This window comes from Callionymus lyra, chromosome 14 (assembly GCF_982586985.1).
Source record: "Callionymus lyra chromosome 14, fCalLyr1.hap1.1, whole genome shotgun sequence".
NCBI lineage: Eukaryota > Metazoa > Chordata > Actinopteri > Syngnathiformes > Callionymidae > Callionymus > Callionymus lyra.
Window position 1 is genome coordinate 19,213,657 of NC_141831.1, and position 18,968 is coordinate 19,232,624.

At 38.8% G+C, this 18,968-nt stretch overlaps 1 protein-coding gene across 1 annotated transcript in view; it reads right to left on the reverse strand.

Annotated features, from left to right (window-relative positions):
* Nucleotides 1-13,813: 13,813 nt before the first annotated feature.
* The window catches only part of kctd16b (potassium channel tetramerization domain containing 16b), an 87,880-nt gene continuing 82,725 nt past the window's right edge, over nt 13,814-18,968 (reverse strand). The window contains exon 2 of the mRNA XM_087806924.1: nt 13,814-17,982. Within this exon, the coding sequence (XP_087663050.1) occupies nt 17,519-17,982 (464 nt within the window). The 3' untranslated portion in view covers nt 13,814-17,518. The remainder of the gene's footprint in view (nt 17,983-18,968) is intronic.

The window sequence follows — 18,968 nt, forward strand, 5'->3', positions numbered from 1 at the left end:
AATTTGTATTATCAAGTTATATATTTAAGTTTTTAAAGATCTGTGATAAAGGTGCTAGAAAAAAAGGTGTTTTTTTTTTTGTCCAGTGTGACTTTCAGCCAAGCGGGTCCCTTAAACCAGCAAATTAAAAAGCCCAGTAGGGAGCCAAGATTAGGTCCCATCTGGCCTGGTCTTGCAGTGATAACAACCCCAACTGGCCCTTACTATTAGCCAGATATAGATCATTCCAACATACCCCGGGATCAAGAGGCCATTCATTGAGTCAACAGGGTGTTCAAGGTAATTGCTAAGCTTTGGAAAACAGTTGTTAAATCTGGAAAATTCTAAATCTCTCTATATGATTATAGAGTTCATGCCTGTTTCTTTAAAATCGGGATATGTTGTAAATCTAATTTCAGAAGATTTAAGTTAATAAGCAAAAGTTTTAAGGCCCCATGTGACCTTTATCGTGTGATGATCCTGGGTTTTTCTAACAGCGACTTAAATCTATAATCAGACTTGATTTGCAAGTGTAGACAGAAGATAAAACAATAACCGAATGAGGTTCATTAGGAAAGACTTTTCTACCATATAAAAACCAAAAAAACATGTTTATTACAGTCGCCTCGTGGAATAGAACTTTATGAACCTCCATGTGCTCAGGCGACAGATTATCCAAAGAAAGGACGTCTCGAGCCTGATCTCAATTACCAAAAGTGTCTCTGCGGCAGGGCTGGCAGACGGGGACAAAAGACTTTTGGATAACCCTCAGCAAGACATCTGTCCAGCCAGGTGTGGCCTCAGATACCCTTTTTATTTCTCGCCTCGGCGGAATTACAGCTAATTAAAGACACTAAATCTGTGGAAGAAAGCAGAACTGAAATGGAAGGTGATTTTATGGAAATTAAAAAAGCTCTTATCTCTGTCCTACAAATATTACATAGTATTTAAAAAAAAAAGTACCATTGTACTAACGTATATAATGGCTGTTTTTGGCAAAAAAATAAATGCATTTCCCAGTCACACATTTCTAATAAATGATATTTCATACAGTCCTCAGACGAGACACAGATAAAGGGAGGCGAAGAAGAGAGTGCAGCCAATGTAACATCAGAGTTGCTGGCTTCCTGTCCAGGGTGTCCCCCGTCTTTCGCCTGAAGAAACTACCCCGTAATCCCATAAGGAAAACGAATGAATGAATGTACACGGCATGATAACCAAAAAACACAAAATATCATTTTTTTTAAACGTACTGACCTTCTTGACAACTTGTCCTTCTCCAAGAATCGGTTCATTACGAGCGTAAACTAGAGTTTTACAGCGTGTTATTTTATATCACCTCCAGACGATTATCCAGTCGTTGCTATTTGACCTGACGGCAGCTGCCACCGTTAGACGCCGTCCACCCTTAGGCGAGAAATTACAGTGGAGCTCGGCAGGAGTCGAGTCTGCAGTTGATCCAGAACTCTGCAGCGAGAATTCTGACCCGCTCTAGTAGAAGAACTCACATTTCTCCGATCCTTAAAACTCTTCACTGGCTTCCAGTTTCTTTCAGGATCAACTTTAAAATTCTGGTTCTTACTTTCAGATCTATTCATGGTCAGGCTCCTCCTTACATCACTGATCTGATCCAGCCTTACACCCCAGCTCGGGCTCTGAGGTCTGTGGATCAGAATCTACTGATGGTTCCTCGCACACGGCTCAGGACCAGAGGAGAGAAATCCTTCCAAGCTGTTGCTCCTAAGCTTTGGAACGATCTTCCTCTCTCTGTGTTTGATGGAGTCTACTGACTCCTTTAAGAAACATCTTGAGACGTTTCTATTTGTTCAGGCTTTTCATTGATTTTCTGGAACTCCTGTGTTGTTCTCAGTATTATTTTGATCTTTAAAGTATTTACTTTTTTGAGTATTGTTTTGATTGTTTAAGCGCTTTGTGACCCTGGTCTCGAAAAGCGCTATATAAATAAATATTACTTACTTACTTACCTACCATCCCAAAACGTATCGGTGTCTCTTCTAATCGATGGTGCTGGGGTACGAACTCCCCGCTGTCTTTACGTTTTCCCTCTTTTTTTTAAATTTGTATTGATATTTATGCAATGATGTCTGGCTGCAGCGAGTGCGACAGCTCACTCTGGCAAAATGGTCTTTTTGCTTCTGCTCTCAATCAGCAATAATGTATTTGTCAGCCACTGCCAGACGCTGCAGCCTCCGCCATCCGTCATCTTAAGTGCAGCTTCTCTGTAAAACAAATAGGTTTTTTGCCAAATATTTCTCTTGAAGCCAAAACATTTACACATCATTTCTACTGCCTGACGTGTTTGTTTAATGGTTTGGATAAATAAAAATGGCGGTTAATACTCTTAAAGGACTTCATGAATATAGTTATTATCTTAGAACGGCCATTACGCCTCAGTCAGAATTCCAAAAACTTGCAAAATATATATATATATTTAAATCTAATTAATTCTTGCTTTCGTTCAATTTTTCTTTCATGTATGTAATATGTATCGTTTTTTTTTTTTTTTTTTCAGTTTTTCTTTTTTGTGCTTTTATAGTTTTCTCTTTGCTGTTTTACTTAGATTCATTGTAAATAGTAAATATAATGCATTTTACGTATTATTTTCCAGATTTTGTACATATATAATGTGTTAATAATAATAATAACGTATAATATTAATATTATAATATTTTAAATTGTTTTAATGGAATTAAATGTCAAAACAAAATCAATCAATTGACGTTCATAGCTTGTAAAATTACCCTTTAACCTGTTTTTGTTCATATTTGTGTTTTCTATATATATTTTATTTTCATAATTTTAGCCGATTCAAAATTATTTTTAATTACTTCTAAATTGTTTTTTTTTCCTCAGCATAAATTTGACATTCATATCTTTAATATTAAAGAGCAAATTGAGTTACATTTGTAATTAAATGTTACCCCTTTCTCTTATTTCATTTTTATTTCTTTGCCTCACTATTTTAACTAATCATCTGTTTTTGTATTGTTTTGTATTTATACACATTAGTTAACTCTTGGTTTACTATTTTGGTTATATTGCAGCAAAAAAATGTTTCTGTAATATTTTTTTCCTTGTGTATTTATTGCATTTTATTTTGTTTACCATTTATGTTTTACTTTTATATTTCATTTAAACACTAGAAAAAAGCATTACTCTTAACTGCAAAACTAGGTTTAAATGTATTTAGGCTTCATATATAACTTTAATATTGAGACATATGGAAGAGAACAATAGGAATAACAAATAGATGGAAAATCAAATCCAACAAAATTTTCATGAATTCTCAAGTATTTTATCTTATTTCTTCAAATACATTTCGGTTTGTTTCCCCTGTGAAAAAACGTTTTATTTACAAAGAAACAAAAATAAAAACTAAATAAAAAAGGAATAAATAAAATAAAATGTTCATTAAGTAAGTGAGTGACTCGAACTGCGGCAGAAAAGTTTCAGTGCAGCATTTGTATCACTTCCATTCTTTCTAGCTTTCAATTTGAATTTAAGTAAATGATTTTGGGTCCTAACACAGAACCTTGGGGAACGCCTCAGGGCTCCCTCAGAGGTTTGATTGGGTATCATCATTAGTGAAGGAAGGCGAGGTAGAAGAAACCGAGTCTCTCGCACCTGAACATAAACGAGCTGAACGAAGATCTCCGGCACGAAGATGAGTCGAGTCCACTTCTATTTTTAGAACTCGGGATCATCCTCCAACAATGGTTGAAGCTTCTGAAGCGCAGAGTTGTGTGTAGATGAAGTGAAGTCGGTGAGAAGACTTCTGTGAAGAGCTGCCAGTTGTTTCCTCTCCAGGAGAGAGAATCTCATGTGATCAGCTGCAGATCGTCTAACCTTGAATACAGTTCACGCCTGTGATGGCCGAGCGCGCTGGAGCCACATTTGCTTCAATTTGTCTCAAAGTGGCAGCTGGAGTTTTGAATAATGAGGGTTTTTTTCGTCCTCTGACGCGATTGTTCACATACTGAAGGCATTTTAATATTCTTTACTACTAACACACTACTGGGAGCCATGATTGACAGCCAAGCTTCCTAAGTTTTCTGTTTGCGGCCGTGTTTTCAATAAATTTCACTAAAAAATGTTCTCTTAAAAATGTTTAGATTACATTGAATACATTTTTTTTATTTTCTATTTTTTCAGTAGTCTACATAAATGTATTTTATTATGACCTTAACTATTTTACATTTCAGTTAACTTGTTTTCCCCCTAATCATCATTATTTTTTAATGTATACTTTTCCATTCCTGATAAGTATTCATCATGAGACTTATCTATGTTTATTTAATCTTTTTCTTATCAAATTATTTCTGATCTTTTTGTCCTTCTATGATGTTTCATTCTGTTTTTGTCCAAATCTATTTCTGGCAATATTACATTTATTTTCATGTAATTTTATTTCGATTAATTATTTTTTTAATTTTATTAATTAACTCATTTTAAATCATTAACCTTTTTATTTACTTTGGACGTTTGTTACTCCTCAGGCTTAATGGCTTCTGTAAGAAATATACTATTTTCCATTGGAGTTGGGATTCAAACTCGGCTATTTCTTTAACCCTTGTGTTATCTCTGGGTAAGGGTGACCCAAAGGCCAGACAACAAATGTATTTGTGGTACCCCTTGTGTTGTCTCATGGTCCTATTCCGGTTACCTTGACCCAGAGATAACACAGGGGATACCACAAGCACATTTGTTACTTGTAGAGAGTTTTTTGTTTGTTTTTTTGTTTTGTTTTTCTAGGGATCTTAAAGGGAACATTTTCTTCCTCTGGAATATTGCTTTTCGTATATGACTATGTTTCATCCTAAAAAAGGAATTAAACAAAGTGAAATAAATAAATATTCACCCGTGTTTTTGCTTTTCACTCTAAGGCACCACAGTCATCAATAAATAAAGACATTTATTCTGCTTAATCCAATGGTTTTTGAGTATCTCATGGATGACTTGGCTGCAGAGCCTTTACAACTGCTGCTATCAATCCATTGAAATATCATTTTCATCACACACACTTCTTTATTATTGGTCAGTAGAACCCTACTGTCCCTTTAAATCAGAGCACGAAAAACTCTGTCCATTTATAGTCACATGACCAAAAAAAACAACAAATAGTTATCTACTTGTTTTTTTGTTTTTTTTATAAATTATGAACATTTTCACTATAATATGATTAAAAAAGGACAAACGAGATGAGTAGGAGTTTAAAACCTGTCATGTTTTATCAGTGAGCTCCTGCATCAGCGGATGGAAAAGCAAGCGACTGACCCGAGCCTCCTCACAGACTCGGACCCCATCAGTGGACGTTAGTTGGCAGCCATGTTGGCAGCAGCTCCGCCGATCATTCCTGTTAATAATCATTTGCATAAAAGGCTGTTTTCCAGATTCCCGCTGACTCACTTCCAGGGAGAATCCTCGGAAGGTTCTGCCGCTGGCTTCCATTTCTATCTACGCCAGGATCGACTCAAACACTTTATGATCTTGGGAAAAAAAAAAAGTTGACCTATTGTGTTCTGGCTGAGGTTGTTTTGAATAGAAACACTGTTGCCGTGACAACCGCCGCAACTTGACGGTAAAATGATGGGGTCAAGAAGTGACCTTCGACTTAATTGAAGATAGGAATTTGTCAACAAAGATGATCTAATAGCCATATGGAGCCAAATAAACCCATTTATTTTACAAATAGGTTGAATGAAAATGTTGTTAAATACAGTTTTACGGATATATAAATAAACGTATGAAATATAATACCATAAAAACAGTAGTGATCGTCTGATGAAGCTTCATGAAACAGTGTCATGTTGTTTAGAGGTCAGTAGGTGGCGCCATCAGTTTAAAAATGACGTTTCATGATGTTTCATTAGAACAGTTGTTCAAAACAAAGAAATAGTGCAGAGACCGCCATCTAGTGGACTCTGAGAATAATGACACTGCTTCATGAAGCTTCATCAGACCATCACTACAAAACAGCCTATGTATAAAAATAATAATTAATTAATTGAATTAAACATTAAGTGTTTTGAATATACAACTAGAAATGAAATAATAATCAATAGCATTAAAAAAAAAATTGTTTTAATTATTCTTATTTTATTTAGGACTCTTATTTGCCTAATATGTAAAGAAATGTGTAACATTTCAAATTTAAAATACTGTTTATATTACTATATTTTTTTTTTATTATGGAAAAATAAGTTATAATTATTTATTCGTAATGAGTAAAAATAAAATATAAAAATATAGACGTGGCTTTTTTATTTCCCAAATATGTAAACGAAAATTCAAGTTACATTTGGAAATTACATTTGAAATACTGTATATATATTTTTTTTTTAGCATGAAAGATTTCATAATAATAATTGTTTATTTGTATACGAACGAGGCTTGTATTGAGTAAAAGATAAAATGCATAAATTAGAATGAATACTCAACAAAAAAACTCTTTTAGTAGTTTGAATCTAGAATTAAAGGAAAAAGTATGTTTAAATAAATATATAAAATTAAATAAGAAGGCAAATCAATGCTCAAAATAAATGTATTGCTTGTTTGTTTTTTTGAATATACTTATAATAAAAAAGAAAGAAAGAATATAAAGAGCAGTGGAACTTGAAGAATGGAAGGGGTCAAAAGGTTATACACAAATTAATGAGTACAAACAAGGCTTGATCGCGGAAGTAACAACAAAAATCCTATGAAATCAAGCAGGTGATTTATCGTTCTGCTGAAGTGTTCGCTTATTCGCACACAGTTGTGTTTGTTTTCCTGCCACGGCGGCGATCTCATAATTAATTACTCTGCTTTTATTAATGATCCTTCTCCCCGAAGCTGACACAGTGCGGCGTAAACAGTCGCGGCCCTTTAGCGTCGCCTGATCACGAGGCGTCGGCGTTGCACCGCATTTATCACACAATTACGCAGAAACACACATAAAAAAAAAAGTGCCGCCACGCATCGACCACAAAGCTGCCTCTCGCCGTCGACCGGGCGTGTCGCATTATATTCCCGTCGGTCGCTTTAATTAACACTTTAAATATTACAACGTGTTGCAATATTAATGACTCGCACTCGCAACCTTTTCTTTGTGGATCCTCCGAGTGCTCGAGCGGACGCACGCACGAGCTCACGGTAAAAGTTGGAGTTTTTAAATGGCAGCTCATACTTTTTAATCACGGCTTTTGTGTATTTTCTCCGGCTCTATTGGGATAATTGGCGCTTTTACATAATGGGAGAAAAAAAAAATCCTTCTGGTCCGAGCACAAAGTGTTCCGTACTGTATTAATGGAACATTCTCCTGCTGTCGAGGGATGATGATTTCAGTTGATCTGGTATCAGCGCCGCGGAAAGGGCGTCTGTTGAGATTGGACGAAGCCAAGAACACTTTTTTTTTCAATGATTCAGAAAGTAGAGCAATCGAAGAGATGTGTCGCTGAAGAAGAAACTCACCAGGATCACTTCAACGTGTCGCTTCAGGTCCACGCCCCTCCATTACCGAGCCCAACAAACATCCACGACACGAGCAGTAAAAAAAAACCTATAATTGATCCAAGACTACAATCGTTGCAGAGGAAAGTGCACTTAAGTAGGATGTCGTTAGTGTCGCCCTTTGACTTCTGTTCGCGGGCAACACATGGTGGGCTAAGCGATGTGGTGAGTCACGGCGATGAAACAAACATGGCGAGGGCACTCGACACTCCCGGGGAGCAAACAAATATTTTGTTGACCATGTTTTGTCCTGGAGCTTTTTTTTATTGAGTTCGTAATATATTAATCCAATTATCACTTATAATGACTCGCTGAAGCACAACCTCTTCTAACATCAGTTCACACTAGTTCTGCTGTATCGCGGGGGGCAGAGTAAGTAGAGCACAGACCACCCGTAGACTTGTGCGTTGTAAAGTGTGTGTATCAGCAGTTCACAAGCAAAGAGATACCTGGAGATGCAACCCAGTAAAAACATTGATGCAACACAAAGGCTATGCCATTCAACCAGATGCAACGCAACACAAACTCAAGTGCAACACAAACGCAATGCAATTCAATCTTGTGAATGCCACGAGACAATGCAACAACAACGCAGATCAATGCAATTTAACACAACGATAAACGGTTAAACACAAACACAAGTGAATTTAGTTATTAGACAACACAAAAATAAAACGATCACAACCTAAATGCAATGTGACAAACACAAGGCTACGCTTGGCTGCGCCCGGAAACAAAAACACAACTCAATATGATGTAAACACAACAATCCACTTAATGCCAAAAAAAAACCCACCATAAAAGTGCGTCACAAGTAAAGACAATGTAACACAAATGTCATAAATAGACAATAAAATACAATGTCACATGACACAAACAAAATCAAATCAACAAAAAAACTAGGCTATTCTAGGCGGCACAAGGGAACACATACTAATTTAAAACATACTAACAAAAACACAACAAAAATAAAACACAATGCAAACAAATCACAGATAAAATATAACACAAACCAAGGATAAACTCAAGACAATGCAAATGGCACATATACAAGAGCGCAACACAAATGCAACACCACGCAGATACAACACAAATGTAAACACTACAGTATATACCCAATAATCTAAAGGAATGCAAATTCCTCTAGTGCAACACAACGCAGTGCGACATACATTGAATACAACACAATAGTAACACAAACAAAATACAATTGGGCAAACACAACACAAATGCAAGGTAAACTTAGCAACACAACTTCTTAAACAAATGAACACTTGAATATGTTGTGTAACTACAAACTGAGGCACTTCAGACATTTATAGCCATTAATCAATAAGTCAAACAAAACAACACAAAACTGTCTGATGCTATTTATCATATGCTTCTGAAAGAAATGAACTCTCATCGACTTGTTTCCTGCAGCCCACATAACAGCATCTGTAATGTTTGACTTTGATCCCTCTTGTAAACAATTTGTGAATCCAAACATAGTGTTGTGATGCAGAGAGAACTCTCTCCTCTGCTGCTTCCATAGGTGTGAGCTGCTAATAGCTTTCTTCCTTGGGTGGAAACTCAAGACCAGAATCTGCATTCAACAGAAGGGAAAACCTTAGATATAACAAAGCCTTGAAAAAGTTTCTGATTAACCAAAAACATTCTCTAGACTAGAGAGTGGGACCTGTGATGATCAGGTGACATTCCTAGGGTGTTGGTCTCTCGGCAACAGAACCTATGACTATTCTTAACAGCACTACGCTAGGCAGTGCTACGCTAGACGCTAGGCAGTACGACACTAGGCTCTCCACACTAGGCAGCCCGACGCTAGGGAGCCCGACGCTAGGGAGCCTGACGCTAGGGATCTTGATGCTAGGGAGCCTGACGCTAGGCAGCCCGATGCTAGGCAGTTGGACACTATGCAGCCAGGCACTAGGCAGTTGGATGCCAGGCAGCCGGACACAAGGCAGCCAGGCGCTAGGCAGCCGGACGCTAGGCAGCCGGACGCTAGGCAGCCGGGCGCTAGGCAGTTGGACGCTAGGCAGTTGGACGCTAGGAAGCCGGACGCTAGGCAGCCGGACGCTAGGCAGCCGGACGCTAGGCAGCCGGACGCTAGGCAGCCGGACACTAGGCAGCCGGACGCTAGGCAGCTGGACGCTATGCAGCCAGGCACTAGGCAGTTGGATGCCAGGCAGCCGGACACTAGGCAGCCAGGCGCTAGGCAGCCGGACACTAGGCAGCCGGACGCTAGGCAGCCGGGCGCTAGGCAGTTAGACGCTAGGCAGTTGGACGCTAGGCAGCCGGACGCTAGGCAGCGGAACCCTAGGCAGTTGGGTGCTAGGCAGCGGGACTCTAGGCAACTATTGAAATTGCAGTGGCAACACTAAATGAAAACCCAAAAGCTATCGCTTTTGACCCAACTGAGCCCCAAAGGCTGAACAGCTTAGTCAATTGTTTGCTAGAAATCAAACAATGGCTGAGTGAAAACACTTTACAGCTAAATGTGGACAAAACTGAAACTCTGGTGATTGCTCCTGATGATAAGATTCCAGGGTTGAGTCAGTACTTGGGTGACTTAGGTCAGTCTGTCAAACTGAGCCTGAGAAACCTGGGTGTTGTATTTGATAAAGACATGTCTCTTGTTCGACACTGCAGAAAACTGACCAGAAACTGTTTCCTTCAACTGAGAAAAATCTCTAAACTTAGGAAAATGTTGTCGGAACATGATCTGGAGCTTGTAATCCATGCGTTTGTTTCTTCTTGTCTGGACTATTGCAACAGTTTGTTTTCTTGTCTTAACAAGAAGGAGCTGTCTCGTCTGCAGTTGATTCAGAACTCTGCAGAGAGAATTCTGACTCGCTCAAGTAGAAGAACTCACATTTCTCCGATCCTTAAAACTCTTCACTGGCTTCCAGTTTCTTTCAGGATCAACTTTAAAATTCTGGTTCTTACTTTCAGAGCTATTCATGGTCAGGCTCCTCCTTACATCACTGATCTGATCCAGCCTTACACCCCAGCTCGGGCTCTGAGGTCTGTGGATCAGAATCTACTTATGGTTCCACGCACAAGGCTCAGGACCAGAGGAGAGAAATCTTTTCAGGCTGTTGCTCCTAAGCTTTGGAACGATCTTCCTCTCTCTCTTTGCGCTTGATGGATCTACTGACTCCTTTAAGAAACACCTTAAGACGTTTCTATTTGTTCAGGCTTTTCCTTGAATTTCTCGAACTCCTGTGTTGTTCTCAGTATTATCTTGATCTTTAAAGTATGTACTTTTTTGAGTATTGTTTTGATTGTCTAAGCGCTTTGTGACCCTGGTCTCGAAAAGCGCTATATAAATAAATATTACTTACTTACTTACTTACTTACTTATGTTTTTATATTTTATGTAACATATAATACTACACAAATGTAATATCATTTCTATTATATTTTTGTTTTACACTTTATTTTATATTCTCTTTATTGTTAATAGTATTTTATTGTATATTATTTAATTAATTCATGAATTTCTATTCTTTTTTTAGTTTTTCAGCTTTATTTATATTTTCTTTTTTTTTTAGTAATATTTTTACTGTATCTTATCAATTAAATCAATTCATTAAATGTTTAAATGTCATGTTTTCTACAATACTTTTTACAGCTATGTCGAATTTCATTTGAATGACTGCATTGTTGTTGCCCTTAAATTACTTATTATTTGAATTTATTCATGAAATAAAATGCTGTAAATATTCTGTTGGACATTAATATTTAAAGCCCGACGGCACACATTTACCTCCACACACTCTGATAATAAATTAATGTGATTCTGACTGCAGATGCAATTGTATCGCTAATATTATCCTGAAATGCCATCGCAAACACAATCACAAATGCAACGTAACCTCGTCTGGTTGTAACACAGGGTCAGTATCTTAGAGATTTTCGATCTGTCATGTGGTGTTTGGTGATAATCACAATCACAATCTTTCCCATGATCGATGGAATCTTGCAAGAGATAAAATAATCTGACGTTTGCCATCATTGGTCGAGGACCATTCTTATAGGTGTACCCTGTAAAATTTCTCCCCCATACTCAGACAAAGGTGTTTCAAGGCGTTACATGTGTTTCGTGAGTCAAGTAATTGGTTTTTCTCAGCCGTGTGAGTCTGTGTAGGGCCTGAAGTGAGGTTCGTCTGGCGAGAATTAACCATAAATGTCAGTTTACTAATCGTTTCTCTGCAGCTCTGGACACAAGCCGGATCAGCCCATTGTGCCGAGTCTTCGTTCCACAATGCCTGGCAGCGAGCAGCTGTTATTGAGAGAATCATCCGGGCTTGTGGTAACAATGGCGACACACGTGGATGATCTGATTGCTTCACTGCAACACTCGCTTTCATCTGTAATGCTGGAAAACACATCATGTAGCGCCGGCTCTTATCTTGGAGATGGATGTTGACAACGCACTCAGCTCCGAGCATTTCCAGTCCATCTTGCCTCCCGCACTTCCTCCCTCTTTTTTTTTTCCCTACATTTTCTCGCCCCAATCATAGGACCTCCTACACCTTCTCACATTTTGTCCCGAGTGAATTCAGTTATCTTCCTCTGCACTCCTTCTCAGCCATCCCTCGTTTTATCACCTTCTCATCATCACCTGGGGTCAACTCTCGTGGCTCTCCACGTCTGATCTTGACTATTTTCCCAGGTGCTATTTTCAGACTTCACTCCCACAGCGTTCCTAATTTCAACATTGAAATTGGATTTGAGTCCTTTTCATCACCCGGGAAAGTTCTATTATATCATTGTTTGGTTACTTTTTTCTCAAGAAATGTTTCAACCATGTTTAAGTTCCACTCACCTGTGTCAGTAGTCTACAAGCTAGTTCTCCATCAATTATGTCAATGTCAAATTATAAAAAAGAGCTTTAGTTCTTTAAATATTTCTTACCTATTAATGGAAAAACACTGAGCTAAATTGTGTTGTCAAATGTACCCAATCATAGGTATTAACATGTTAATAATTACTTGGTTTGAGTTGGGAATGAGATGTGTGGGAATGTCTCAAAAAACATAACAGGAAGAACTCTACCTTTGTTTGATTCGTTTAAAACCAGCTGTAATTCATTCTGGTTTGTGTTTTTACAGTTGTGAACTTCTTGTCTCTCGGATAATTAATAACATAAGATGGAGTAAAAAATATGCGACCGAAACAGTTCTTTCTTCAGAGTGAAATTTGACATTCCTTGAGAATATTGTGTATTTAACTCTCCTTGCAAGTAAGATTGTTGTGACTTTAAACCAATTCTGATCTTTCAAATGTCTTCCTTAAGTTCCCATCTTTAAGTCAGTTTCCTAACCTGACACAGAATTTATTACATGTGGTTTAAATTACAACGATGTTGGACATATTTTTTTATTTTATGGGGTCCTCCTGCCTTGACCTGATCAAGATGATCAAGATGCCCTCCACCCTAAAACCTTCACTGAGAGGTCAGTATTTTACAGGCTTATTGTCAAGCTATTGTCTATCGATGGTATCAAAGTCAATCACACAAGAGAGCCACAATCTCTCAGCAGTTCAGGTCACTGGCAAAATGTATATTTACAGAACAGGAAGGTCTGAAGGCTGATTTTTATTTTCATTCTAAGAGGATTTATTTTTTACCAGTTTCACTGTTTTTGTTGATGTCCATCATCTCTGTACCTCATCTTATCTTAAACGCAGACTTGTTTACTTCACCAAAAACTGTTAATCTGTCCGGCAGGTCACGTAAAATGACTTGACAGGCCAGATATCCGTGATTTGAGATAATTAAAAAAAAGTTACATTTTCGTTATTTTTCTGTGCCTTTCTTCTACTTATATTAATAGTATTAAAAGTTTTTTTATTACAAAATGTATTCATACTGTAACTTAATGTATGTTGTATTTAATTATTAAAAACACATACTTACCATTGTCTAAATCAGGGGTCACCAACCTTTTTCAACTACAAGCTATTCCAATGGCACCTTGTGACCTGGTTTGTTACACACTTAATTCGTTCATTCTTAATCATAATAACATCATTATTATTGGTAATAAATATTATTTTTTTAATACACTAATCACATTATTGAATCTTCAATAAGGAACAATCTGACAACAAGAAAAGTAAGACATGACCATTTTTTTTAACTCCTTTGGTAACCGCAAAACCGTAAAATATATAACTAGCAACTCAGAATAAGTATTGAATGATACTGGCTTAAATCAGAAGTTGTTGCACTTGAAAGTTAAATTCTAAGAGATCTAGACCTCCTCCCGCCACACAAGAAAAGGTACACCCTTGAATAATTCAACCCAGAGAAGACTTCACACAATGTTTGTTTATTGTTTTTCAATCACACATTTCCAAAAATGCTATCTCCGTCTCGTATCTAAAGATGTCTAAAAGCAGATGCAGTCACGTGACGTTACACCTGGAATACAGGACGACTCTCACCATGGACTCACATTCATCTTCATAACTGGAGAGTAATTTAAGATTCATCTATTGATAAAGGCATTATTTTTGTTTTCATCCTCTCATTTCAAAGGAAAAAAAAAAGAAACAACAGCGGTGAGGATCAATTCTGACACACCGGTGGAGGAAAGGAAAGCAGACACTATCAACACATCTGTGCTTATCTCTTTTTTTTATGTGCTATATATCAGTTTTTGACACAAAAACAATAAAGTCTTTTGTATTTTTTTTTTAATATACCAACATGCTCACAATGTATTTTTCCTTTTTTGTGCTTGAACAAAAAACACACCAAAAATCTTTTCTTTCACTGACCACTTGTTTGAACCTCACACATAAAACTAGGTTAGCCATTTGTTCGGGGTAAGATTCTCCTTCTTTTTTTCAAATCTGCTGGATTTACAGTCTGCTGCTCCCCGACAGACACTTGTGGCTGTGTTGTGCACGTGAAGTGACTATTAACGTCTCTCATCGAAATACTTTCGCGTTTTGTGTTTCTAGACCTTTTATACATTGTGCAAACTAAGCTGTGGTCTCGTCAAGAAGGCCGCCGGGTGTCCTCGTCGTGATCGCGTAACGACCTCCGTCTCTGATTTAAGCTCTGATAAATAAATATATTTATAAAGTGGCAGGCAGGGTTGTGCTTCAACGCAGGTAAGAATAAGAGCACAAATGCTATTTACATAAATATGTATCTTTTAGCGCTCTCCGGAAAAAATCTAGGGATTTCATTTCATTTATTCTTTACTGTCGTGTAGCATCTCTTTCCTGGGTAGAGTCTTAAGTGAGCACGCAGTTGTGATGTCGTCATGCTGTGTAGTTGTCGGACAACGTGTCCTAAAGAGCTTTATAAGGAAAAGAAAAGAAAAGAAAACTCAAGTTATCAAAGCAATATAAATTAATTTCTATCCATAAGAAGATCAATTTACACAGAAGGACAAGAGTGTCTAGGTTATTTAAATTGACCGTTAATATCATGAATGCCAATAAAACAACAAAAAAGTTTCTTATATTTCACACAGAAAAAAGATGAATGAGAGTGTTTTTTTAGTTTGAAACAATAAATTCAATTCTCTGTTGCCGTAATTAATGAAAATTCTATTAACTTAACGAAAGAATTTACGAATACATTGAACTCACAGAACAACCCGAGAGCCTCTGTTAACATTGGTCCATTTGAAATAGGCAACCTGGTTTGTTATTTAGTTTACCATGTTTAATGAAACCACATGAAAAAAAAACATGTTTTATGGAGTTTTTCTATCACATATTCGTTTAGGTACATGTGGTGCGATTTGCATCTAGGTTTGTAAACAGATTCCGTACTTGGTTGACTCTAAGACGGTCCTGTTGGGAGTTTTAAGTTTGAGTGATGCTTTTATTTGTTGTATTGACACTGATGTGTGCGCTATCAATCTCCCTAAAGGTCCACGGTTTTGTAGTAATGGATTAGCACCAGTCCCACAGTAGCAAAAGCTGCTGGCTCAAAACGACCAAAAAATGACTGTGGTCGCAAGCGATCCATCATCTGTGTCGTAGTTGTGATTTATCACTATTGTCTTTCCGTCTGATAAACAATCGTCAGACAAAACTGCCTGAGTGCAGATGACATTATCGCGTTGGTTACTTAATGAACTCTCTGAAACAACTTACTTACTTTTGTATGCGTGTGGAATGTGTGTATATTTCATTGACAGAAGATTGTGTATTTCTATTTATCTTTTTTGGATGGAGGTATCTAGAAAAAAAGATTAATATTATTGGGTGTTAGTTATCCTTCTTAGACCATTTTGATTTTAGTTTAAAGTAGTTTGGTGAAAAAGGTAGTTGGGTAGCTGCTATACAATAAAAACTAAGCAGGTAGGAATTAAGGAAGGTTTTTGGTAGGTAGATAAATGTTTGGTGGGTGAGTTACTAATAATACTAGATAGATTAAAAAAAATAGGTAGGTTAGTTGGGATAAAGTTAGGATTGGGATTAGGGAGGGATGGTGACTGTAAGAGAAGTTGGTCAGTAGGTCGTTAAGTAGGTAGGCGGGTCAGTAGATTCCTTGATGGATAGTATCGTAGGTAGGTAAGTTAGATCTATGTGTAGGTAGTTAGTTGTGTAGATGCCTCAGTAGTTGGTAGGATGGTAGTTAGTTTGAATTGTTGGTACATGGGAAGGTCGGTAGGCAGGTAGGTGCGTTGTTAATTTATAGGTCAGAAGGTAGTTAAGTTGGTCTGTAGATAGGTAGGTAGGTAGGTAGGTAGGAGGTTAGGTGGGTAGGTAAGAGGTTAGGTGGGTAGGTTTGTAGGTAAGTAGGTAGGAGGTTAGGTGGGTAGGTAGGTGGTAGGTAGGTAGGTAGGTGGGTAGGTAGGTAGGTACGTAGGTAGGTAGGTAGGTAGGTAATTAGGTAGGTAGGTAGGTAGGTAGGTAGGTAGGTAGGTGCGTTCATTAATTTATAGGTCAGAAGGTAGTTAAGTTGGTGTGTAGATAGATAGGTAGGTAGGAGGGTAGGTAGGTAGGTAGGTAGGTAGGTAGGAAGGTAGGTAGGTAGGTAGGTAGGTAGGTAGGTAGGTAGGTAGGTAGGTAGGTAGGAGGTTAGGTGGGTAGGTAGGTAGGTAGGTAGGTAGGTAGGCAAGCAGGTAGGTAGGTAGGTCGGTCGGTTGGTTTTTAGTATTTAGATCATCCTAACTAATTTTTGGATGTTTAAGTGTTTATTGTTTATTACGGTGGTTGTTTTAACTAATGTACCTATTGTGCTATTGTTTCCAATTTGCATTCGTTAAACATTTTTGTTTTTAACAGTTGCTGCTAATATCAACAACACACATGGACACATTACAAACCATGGAGACCGACACTGGGTTAAGTTCCCCCAAAATGATCCCAGGTTAGCGTGCTAGTATAACCCCTCCATATGGTCGTGTGTTCTCATTCTGGCTCCACAAAATATTATCCTTACATTCAACAAGTGCGATTGTTCTGATGTCCCGTGTTCTTGGTTGAAGTTTAATTGAGTGTCGTGATGTCGTGTCATGATTCATTCACAGTGACTCGAACATTTGGACGACCCACAACTGCCCCCGATGTCCTCGTATGTTTCCTAAAAGTCGAGTAATCAACCGGCTCTGTTGATGGCAGCAGAGAGCGCCGGTGTATTTATAGAGAGAGCGCTGTCAAGACACATGAATTATTAATGATGCAGATTCATCTGTGACCTCTGGGCCACCGTGGCGAGAACACGGCATATTACACACACACACACACACACACACACAATCAGTGTTTCTTTTTGTTGACTCAAATTGTAGCTTCTGTGATTCTCTTTGCTGGGTGATGAATTGCAGGGTTTAGAGGAATTTGACCCCCGAGTGTAGATATTACCAACCCCACCCCCGCGCGGACGACTTGATTTGATCCGGAGAGATAAATAATTTAAAGCATTCGGCAAAGTACGGCACACACTAGTCTAGATACACACATATACGTGACAGGTTTTCAACAGTCTTTGAGTTCTGATGAAAAAAATCTTGTAAACAGATCCTTGGCCTGGTCGCTACCGCTCGGCTCAGAGGCGATACTTCCTCAACAGATCCGCTTGCCACATGTACTTCCTCTCCGGGAACCTCTCCGGGATCTTGATCTTGCGGAAGTCTTGGATGCACCTCTCCAGCTCCTCCTCCACCGTCAGCTTCTCCTTGGCGCCCTTCTTCTTGCAGGTGCTGGTGTCCCGCGAGCTGGACGTGAGCGTGCGAAGCAGGTCGCTCTTCCGCCGCTGTTCCGCCTGCTGCAGGACGGCGACGGGGCCCTTCTTGATGGGCCTGTCCAGAGTCTGCACCTTGGCGTGGGGATGCGACTGGCGGCTGACCGGGCCGCAAATGACGGTCCCCTGAGGCGAGCCGGCTTCCGATTGGCTCTCGGAGCTGGACGTGGAGAGCTCGTTGAAGGAGGTGCCGCTCTCGCCCTCGCCGTCCCCTTTGTGGTTCTTGCAGCAGCAGTCGCACGGAGGCGACGACCAGCGTGACGCGCCACCTGGGAGAGAAGAAATGGAGTCGGAATGAGATTTCGCATGAACAAAAACGAAAGGAATAAATTAGCGAGTGGCAGATAAAAGGCGGCGTATGAACTTCTGAGAGTGTAGACTGGGTTGAGACGACCAGTCGTCTTGCAGAACAAAGCCAGAACCGGGGACTCAGAGAAACCGTCGTGCCAGCCGCCTGACAACTCATCTTTGAACCACCTGTCACGTAAAACTATTCAGCGCCTCACAGCAACTCGCAGTACAAGCAGTCGAGGAGAGAATGTCTTAAATATACTACCAAAGACTCAAGGCATTCTGGATCCAATATCAGAGAGAGGCCTCGAGGGAACAAGGAAGGAAGGAAATACTTATTATATTTACTGTCCTCTAGTGTCTGTTCGACTCGTTGTGAGCAGTGGTACAAATATCAAAATATATGGATGAAAATAACTTCAGAAAAATGTTTGAAAACCCAAACAAAAAGAGTAATTTCTTCTTACTTGCTTACTTGATATTTAAAAATATCAATGTGAAACAATCACTAATCTAGTAAAGAGAAAAGTAAAAAGGATACATATACATTGGACAGTAAAAGGAGGGGGGAAATAAGAAGTAAAAATAATTATGAAAATAGAGGGAAAAATCCAAAGAATGTCACGATCCACTTCTTTTTTGTAGTATTTCCTGCTTCGCCATTTTCTATTTCTTTGACAGTTGACGGGCGCGTTTCCTGACAGTGGTTGGCAGAGTCGCACAGCTGCTGGTGATCTTCAATCAGCCCTGACAGATTAGAGGGCTGAGCCCCAGCCAGCAGTTGTCAGCTCGTTTTCCAGTCCCACCTGGTAAATTTCTGACTCCACTCAGTTCTAACTGCTAACCGTTCCATCTTTGTTCCTCAGACATTGTTTGTTCCTGACGTTTTTCTAGATTGCTATTTTTGGGGGGAAATCACTGTTATGGACCTTGTTGCCGTCCTGTGGACATTCTGGTGGTTTTA